The 9,044-nt window shown below is 46.6% G+C and overlaps 1 protein-coding gene across 1 annotated transcript in view; it reads left to right on the forward strand.

The window, feature by feature from the left end:
• Window positions 1-5,856, forward strand: part of Ikbkg (inhibitor of nuclear factor kappa B kinase regulatory subunit gamma) — a 30,846-nt gene extending 24,990 nt beyond the window's left edge. Inside the window, exons 7-10 of the mRNA XM_090325689.1 lie at window positions 3,058-3,201; window positions 3,725-3,867; window positions 4,037-4,098; window positions 4,439-5,856. Coding sequence (XP_090181815.1) covers window positions 3,058-3,201; window positions 3,725-3,867; window positions 4,037-4,098; window positions 4,439-4,581 — 492 coding nt within the window. The 3' untranslated portion in view covers window positions 4,582-5,856. The remainder of the gene's footprint in view (window positions 1-3,057; window positions 3,202-3,724; window positions 3,868-4,036; window positions 4,099-4,438) is intronic.
• Window positions 5,857-9,044: the final 3,188 nt, after the last annotated feature.

Below are 9,044 nucleotides of genomic sequence, written 5' to 3' on the forward strand. Positions count from 1 at the left end.
TGCTTGCACATTTTGTACAATCCTTATAAATCTCCTCTGTGTATATTCTTTGTTGACAATGTCATCCTTAAAACGTGAGTACAACAAAGGGTAAGGAAATGAAGTAATGGTACTCACTTGACACTCTGGAGAACTCTACAACTTGTGGGTGGAGATGAGAGAGAAAAACTGGGAGAGAATGAGGGAAGTGGTGAGATTGTTTAAAAAGATTTACTGGGGGTGGCCACGTGATATAGTACTTGCCTAACCTGCATGAAGACCTGGATTTGATTCCTTGGTACCACAGACATAGAAAACCAGCAAGTGGCGCTGTAGCTCAAGTGGTAGAGCCACAGCCTTGCGAAAGCCCGAGGACAGTGCTCAGGTCCTGAGTTCATTTCCCAGGACTGGCAAAAAGAACAGATTTTCTGGGGTTGGGAATTTGGCTTAGGATAGGGAAGAGTGCTTGCTTCGCATGCACGAAGCCCTAGGTTCCACTCCTCAGTACCACAGACAGAAAAAGCCAGAAGTGGGGCTGTGACTCAAGTAGTAGAGTGCTGGCTTTGAGCAAAAGAACTCAGGGACAGTGCCCAGGCTGACTTCAAGCCTAGGACTGACACATACACACACACACAACAAAATTAAAACAAAAGATGTACTCATGCCAGGTGCTGGTGGCTCACACCTACAAGCATAGCTACTAAGGAAGCTGAGATGTGAGAATCATGACTCCAAGCCAGCTCTGGCAGGAATGTTCCTGTGAGACTCTTATCTCCAGTTCACCACTCCAAATCCAGAAGTAGAGCTGTGGCTCAAAGTGGAAGAAAGTTAGCCTTGAACAACAAAGCTCTGACCAAGACATGAGAAAGGGCATCAATATGTGTGAAGTAATGCACTCTCTATCTGGTGAATATAATGTAACCCGTCTATTAATTACAATAAAAATATATGAAAAAAAAGCTCTGGAACAGCCCCATGTCTGAGTTCAAGCCCTATGCCAAAAAAACAAAAGAAATATATTTATGGTAACTTATGTAAATGTAACCTGTATGTACATCACTTTTATTTTTTTATTTTTTTATTTTTGCCAGTCCTGGGCTTGAGCTCAGGGCCTGAGCACTGTCCTTGGACTTTTCTCAAGGCTAGAGCTCTACCACTTGAGCCTCAGCACCACTTTTGGCTTTTTTCTATGTATGTGTTACCAAGGAATCGAACCCGGGTCTTCATGCATGCTAGGCAAGCACTTTAACCACTAGGCCAAACTCCCAGCCGTGTGCATCACTTTTAAAATAACATATATATATGTATATTTTTTTGCCAGTCTTGGGTGCTCAGAGCCTAAGCACTGTCCTTGGACTTTCTCAAGGCTAGAATTCTACCACTTGAGCCTCAGCACCACTTCTGGCTTTTTCTATGTATGTGGTACCAAGGAATTGAACCTGGGTCTTCCTGCATGCTAGGCGAGCACTCTGCCACTAGGCCAAACTCCCAGCCCCAACAATTAGATTTTAAAAATGTGAGTGTAAGCCCAAAGACAACTTTCAAAAGTGGTCACATACACAACCCAACCATGTTAATTAGTCCTTTAAAAATGAAGATGCAGGGGCTGGGAGTTTTGGACTAGTGGTAGAGTGTTTGCCTAGCATGCATGAAGACCCCAGATTGCTCAGTTCCACATACATAGAAAAAGCTGGAAATGGTTCTGTGGCTCAAGTGGTAGAGCTCTAGTCTTGATAAAACCCAAGGATAGCCGTCAGGTCCTGAGTTCAAGCCCCAGGACTGACAAAAGGTAAATGAAGACGTAGTCAGGTCCTGGTGTCTAATATCTATAATCCTAGATACTCAAGAAGCTGAGATCTGAGGATCATGGTCAAAAGCCAGCCCAGGCACAAAAGTCTGTGAGACTCTTATCTCCAATTAACAACCAGAAAACCAGAAGTGGCCCTGTGGCTCAAGGGGTAGAGTGCTAGCCTTGAGCTGAAGAGCTCAGGGACAGATCCCAGGTCCTGAGTACAAGCCCCACAGCCAAAAAACAGAAAAAGAAAAGTGAACATTTGCCATGCACTATTGGCTTTTGCCTATAATCCAAACTATTTAGGAGACTGAGATTTCAGGAGCAGTTTGAAGCCACCTAAGGCAAGGAAATCCACGTGATTCTATCTCCAAATAATTAGTAGAAACCTGGAAGGGGTACTGTGGTTCAAGTGGTAGAGCACTAGCCTTGAGCAAAACAACCTCAGAGACAATACCCAGGCCCTGAATTCAAGTTCTATGACTGGTACAAAAAATATTAAAAAGAAGACAAGCTGGGTGCTGGTGGCCCATGCCTGTAATCCTAGCTATTCAGGAGACTGAAATCTGAGGATCACCATTCAAAGCCAGCCTGGGCATGAAAAGGCCATGAGATACTTATCTCCAGTGAACCACCAGAAAACTGCAAGTGGCACTGCGGTTGTAACGCTAGCTTTGAGCTAAAGAGCTCAGGGACAGTACCCAGGCCCAGAGTTCAAGTCCCATGACTGACCAAAAAAAAGAAAAGAAGAAGAAGACATTGGCCAAGCACTAAGTCTTCTTCATGTGACCTGATAAAGTCGTAGCTACAAAAATGGCCACATCTCTGGAGAGAAGTATTGGGGAGGAGAGTGGTATATGTATGTTGGTGTGTGTGTTGGGACTATAGTCAATGGCAAGATAGTTCTTGGGACCTGCACCCTGTGGTGTAAGTAACCATTTCAAGAAGGAGGATCAGAAGAGGGCTGTCAAGCTGAGGATTCTGGGAAGGGATAAATTCTCAGGTGGGAGGCAGTGCTAGATGATCACAGAGAGCCCCTAAGTCCTGACATCCTTATATCTTCTCTCCTGGGGCTGTGACCGGATGTAGCCTTTACTGTGTATGTGTTAAGATCTTGTCATGTGTCTTGAAGTCCATGGGACAGGGCCAGTATTGTTCCAGACCGTTGGTAAGCTGGGGAGCCCCTTTATCTCTTTGAGTTGTCAGTCAGAGTAGTGGTGTGCTTGGGATGGGCTTGGCCTTGCATTGTGTTGGGAGGCTGTGTCAGTGTTCTTTGCTGTCTCTAGGGAATGCAACTGGAGGACCTCAAGCAGCAGCTCCAACAGGCTGAGGAGGCTCTGGTGGCCAAGCAGGAAGTGATTGACAAGCTGAAGGAGGAGGCTGAGCAGCACAAGATTGTGATGGAGACAGTGCCAGTGCTAAAGGCCCAGGTGAGATGTCTCCGCTGGCTGTACCCTAGCTCACTCTAGCACAGGGTCTCACCATGGTTCTTGGGTCACTTTTTTGTCCCATCCTGGGTCTTGAACTGTGGCTCTGAGTGCCATCTATGAGCTGTTTTGCTCAAGTCTAGTACTCTACCACTTCGAACCACAGAAACACGTCCAGTCTTTTTCTGAGATTCATTGGAGAAAAGCGCCTCAGGGACTTTCCTGCCCAGGCTGGCATTGAACCCACATCTTCAGATCTTAGTTTCCTCTGTAGATTGGATTACAGGCATGAGCCTCCAGTGGTGCCTGGCTCTTTGGCCTCATTTGTTCTTTCGTAGACTTCTGGCCTCTTGCACTGTTCCTTGATGTTTCAGTGCCCATTGGGTCTCTTGATAAATTGTCTGTTTTCCAATGTGCTGCCAGGATCCTGGAGGGCAAGGGTTCTGCTTTATTCCCCTGGGGCATGGCATGAATGGCTGATGGGCAGTGATGGGAGGTAGGCACATCTCTCTCTTGGATTTGCTAGGCGGATATTTACAAGGCAGACTTCCAGGCTGAGAGGCAGGCCCGTGAGAAGCTGGCTGAGAAGAAGGAGCTTCTGCAGGAGCATCTGGAGCAGCTGCAGCGGGAGTACAGCAAGCTAAAGGCCAGCTTCCAGGAGTCAGCCAGGTGGGTGTCCATGAGGAGTGGGTATACAGTAAGTGCAGGAAACTGATTGCTGCTGGCTTTTGGGTTCGGCTTCTTTTGCCCTTGACCTGTCCTAGTGACCTTCCCCATGGGTCCATTGAGGAGCTTCAGTAAAAAGCATCTATTCATCCGATGGTTTCTATTTCGAAAGGATGGAGGATATGAGGAAGCGGCACGTAGAGACCTCCCAGCCTGCTTTGCCCCCTGCCCCAGGTGAGCGGTGACCATCCACACTGGGCTGCCGGAAGGGTGGGCAGGGAGGAAGTGGCAAGAAATGCAGAGAAATGGCAAGGGTCGGCCTCTCTGCTGCTGGTGGAAGCAAAATATCATGTTAGTTGCCCCCCGCCAACTGTATCCCCCAGGTGTGGGGAGTGGTTCTCCCTGGGAGGCCCTGGGTGGTTTGCTGGCTCTTGGTCACATGTGGGTGTGACCAGTGTGGTCAGATAGGGTAGTACCATCAGGTCTTAGCACATCGCAGTCTTCTCCTTCCCTTCCGTTTCTGCTCAGGCTGTCATGAGCCCCACTCATCTGCTGTCTGTGTTCTCTTTGTCAGCTCACCACCCCTTTCACCCAACTCTGCCCAACCCGAGGAGAAGCCCGCCCGAGGAGCCACCTGACTTCTGTTGTCCCAAGTGCCAGTACCAGGCTCCTGATATGGACACTCTGCAGATCCATGTGATGGAATGCATTGAGTAGCGCCGGCTGCTCTGGTGACACCAGCATTTGCTATGCTCAGGGCAGTGCAATCTATGCTTGTCTCTCCTGCCTGCTTAGACCTAAGGACTTAGTGCCAAAAAGCAGACTCCAGGGGGCAACTGCAGGGTCCTTCCTTCAGTGTGTTTGTCTGCTAGTCCACTTTTTCAAGGTAACTGGAGCCCCAGTCTGGTCTCATGCTTTGTCCTTTTCCTTCTGTTCTGTCTGCCTCAACCATATGCTTCTGGTGGCTCATCTTGTCCCCTGCCCCCTCTAGAATGGAGGCCAGGCGTTCTCAAGGAAAACCACTTCCCTAATCTGAGCTAGGTATAGCTTGACTTCTGTCTGGCTGTTGATTTGCTTGCTGTGAGCTCTTGAGTTCCAGCCTTTTCACCTAGGTCACATGACACTCTACTTTGTCGCCGTATCTTGGTATGTTTAACCAGTGCCATTAGTGGACACTTGCTTTGTTCCCTCCAGTATTTTTGCTATCATAAAGGCTTGGGTGACCATGCTTTTGCACCAATCATGAATATCTTTGGATACTCATGCTTACAAATGATACTGCAGCCTTTGCAGGCAGGAGGTGGCGGATAGATACCTGGGTTTCTGCCATCCGCTCATCCCAGCGTGACCTTGAGCATCTCTTCTGTGGGAAGTGGGCTGCTCCGTCTCCCTGCCATGCACAGGGTGTTCATACTTCTTGCCCATTTCTCTCTCTGCTCATTATCTTTTGTTTCTGGGCTTTTAGGAGCTCTTTGGTCATTATTAAGTTTAGCACATATGATATCCGTCTTTAGTTTTACTATTACTTGTGTTTGACCTTGATGATCTTTTTATGTTTATGTAGTCACATTTATCCAGTTTTTCTCTTTACTGCTTTGGGTTTGTGTTACACTTTGTGATCTGACAGGATGCTTCATACATATATATCCTTTTTTTTTTGTAACAGTGAAAGTGTGCTCTTGTCTTTGCCAAGTGTATTATTGTCCAGGTTGATGGCCATGGTTTATCACATTTCACAGGCATGCAATGCCATATCTTAATGCCAGCCCCAAATGCTCTGGCCTTGCAAATGGAAGCCAGTTGACGACATCAAGCACAGTATGAACAAGGAACGTTTTCATTAGTTTTGCAAGGTTCTGAATATTATCTTTTCTTTTTTTTCTTTTTGCCATTCTTAGGTCTTGAACTCAGGGCCTGAGTACTGTCTGTGAGTTTTTTCAAGGCTAGAGCTCAACCCCTTGAGCCCCAGCACCACTCTGGCTTTTTCTCTGTATGTAGTACTTATGGATGGAACCCGGGTCTTCGTGCATGCTAGGCAAGCACTCTACCATTAGGCCAAACTCCTGGCTCTGGATTATTTCTTGTCTATCACAGCCATAGGTTTCAGCCCTACAATTGTAGTAACAGAAAGAAAGCGGAAGTTGAGAAACTACAGCACACACAGATCACTGACTCTTCAGGCCTGGACTTTCCTTCTCCCTCCAAGCTTCCCTGATTATAAACGGAATGCTGTGAATATGTCTTTTTATTTTTTCCTTTGGAGCTTCCTCCAGGTTGATGCTGAGACAGCTGAGTAGAGTTAGAATAAAAAGCCTTTTAAAAACAAGCCTGAGCAGGGACTTCCTCAGCATGTGCAGGGTGGGAGCGGCTTGCCCAGTTCTTAAAGCCCAAGTGTCTGTCACACAGTACTTTGGGGAAATGTTAAAGATACACACTAGCTCCCTGCAGTAGAGTACTGCATTCTAACCCTTCTCCTGTAATTTGTGTACAAGAGCACTATTTTGCTTTGGGATGGTACATAGTTTGCCTGTGGTGGCTGTGAAAACTTAGTGCAAACTTAGTGCAGTTTTTTGAAAATGACAAATTGAATTCCTTCAGGTTTTGAAAGCCAGATGCCTAAAGTTGAGTTGCTTCTTCTGGAGGCTTTGAGAATCTCTGTCTGCTTCCTTGATTTTGTGGTTTCTAGCAGTCCTTGGTATCCCTTGGCTTATGTGGTAATGTGGTCTCTTCCTCTATGCTTTCCGTCTTCTCTTTTATAGGGACATCAGTTATTGACTGTGAGACCCAAGTGGATCATCTAGAATGATCTTTGCATCTCAGGATCCTTACTTTCATAAGTAAGGTCATGTGTGCAAGTTCCAGGGTGTTTACACTTAAACATATTTTTTTGGATGCCACCATTTAGCTTATTATGGGAATGCCTTACAAGTCTGTAGAGGACAAATGCAGGCTGAAGAAATGTGCTTTTCAGGACCTGAAGCTTTGCTAAAGGCATTTGGTCTACCCGTTAGGCCGTTGAGTTTGGTGTGGGAATGGGTTGTTGATAGCTGGCTTGCTGCTGCGGTGAGGGCTGTGGTAGGAGAGATGTGTTAGGCCCTCTGTGCCCTAGGTGGCAGTCCCTGAGTGTGTCAGTATGAAATTCATGCTTCTTAAGAGGATGATAGATGGGAGGAGCCCCTGTCTTGACCACCACCCTCTTCTGAAAGGAGCTTAGAAAGAAAGTACAATCCAGGACCATGCAAGAGGCAGTTGTTTTCCACGAGAGCTGCACAGCAGACTCACTGGCAGCTTGGAAAATGTCCTGGCCTAGGCCCCTTGTACCAGTGGAGTGAGAATCTGGTGGTAGGCAACTATCCTCCAGAAAAGCGGGTACCCTCACCACCCATTAGACACCAAGCACTTTAACATCTTACCATTTTCTCAGACACGGGCCATTCTGCTTTCTTTTCTGCATTTATTGAAGACATGCTTCTGGAACAAGTGGTTGAGTTCCACTCATGAGAGAATCAGCCTGTCTGTCTTGTTAACTGTGGTTCCTGGATGTAGAAAGCTACAAAAACCTCCACTGCTGCCCCTGTTTCCTTTTGTTCATGTGCCAGTCAGTACCCACGGTGGAATTCAGATGACCCTAATGCCCAGTACCCAAGGACTTGGCCTGCCTTAATAATAGCAGCCATTAACATCAATAGCAACAAATGTATCCCTAGGTATGGCGCCATGCTGGCAAGGGACTGACATAGGGGCTGTTTGGAGAGAGATGGCAAATACTTGAGAACATCCTCACTCTCCTCACTCTAAGCTAATTGGGTGCTTGGTGCCATCCTCATGTGTCATTGGCAGAACACTGGTCAATGAAATAAGAGGTTGTGTAGCTGATAATATGGGCCTGTCCGCCCAGCCTTTGGACATCCTTTTACGAGGAACATGGCTTTGGAGTGTGTTGCTGTTAAGAAGCCCGGGGAGAAGTGGTGTGGAAAGTACATAATAAAACACTGTGCTATCATTTGGATTGATGCCATGTGATTGTCAGTAATGAAGAGTTTTTTGTATTTATGTATTTTCTCTAGGCCGATAATTCATAACTATTGCTTTTTTTTTTTTGGCTAGCCCTGGGCTTGAGCTCCAGGCCTGAGCACTGTCCTTGGACTTTGAGCTCTGTCACTTGAGCTACATCATCACTTCCAGCTTTTTTCTATGTATATGGTACTGAGGAATTGAACCTGGGTCTTCGTGCATGCTAGGCAAGCACTCCACCACTAGGCCAAACTCCCAGCCCATAACCATTGCTTTGATAGAAAATATGTTACTATAGTTGGCTGCGGTGGCTCACACCTGTAATCCTATCTACTCAAGATGCTTAGATCATGGTTCAAAGCTAGCCTGGGCACTAAAGAGCGTGAGACTCTCATCTCCAATTAACCACTAGAAAATGCTGTGGCTTAAGGGGTAGGGCGGTAGCCTTCAGCTGAATTGCTCAGGGACAGTGCTCAGGCCCAGAGGCCAAGCCTCACAACTAATTTAAAAAAAAAAGACAAAAAAAAGAAAAGATGTTACTACAAGGTTGGTCTGCTGTTCTGTGTTGCTGTGAGGATTGTGCATTAGTGCCTCAGGAGAACTCAGTATAGCTGTTAGTCAAACAGTGGCTCAAGGAGCCAATCCAACAGTTTGTTGAGCCTTGGACTTCCTGTAGGCACTGCAAGAAACGATTACCCATTTGGAGCTTAGCCAACAGAAATGTATTATCCCTCCACTTCTGCAGGCAAGAGGTGTGAGTTCAAGGCGTGTGCAGGGTGAGCTTTGTCCTCGGCACTCCACTCTCTGCCTCATCACATTGCCTTTCTATGCTGTGTGTTTTGGTGTTTGCTATATAAGTACACCAATGACACGTAGAGGCAAGTAGATCTTAAATCCGTGAAGATAGATTTCATTCAGTAACTCCTGATAGTTGGTCAGAGATGAGTTCTGAAGTGATCAGCAGGGATGACAATGTTTTAAAGGCAGACACGTCTGAAGAGCATGAGAGTCCTGAGTGAGCAGCTGCAGTCAACAACATGGCCGATGGCTGGCTGTGGAAGAGAGTAGGAAGAATCAAGGGGGAGTCCCGGAATTATTTTGTATGGCTGTGTCAGTAGTGGGACTTGAACTCAAGATCTGAATGTTGTCCCTGAGTTGTGGTTGTT

The sequence above is a fragment of the Megascapheus bottae genome, chromosome X, assembly GCF_031878675.1.
Source record: "Megascapheus bottae isolate mThoBot1 chromosome X, mThoBot2.hap1, whole genome shotgun sequence".
In the NCBI taxonomy this organism is placed as follows: Eukaryota; Metazoa; Chordata; class Mammalia; order Rodentia; family Geomyidae; genus Megascapheus; species Megascapheus bottae.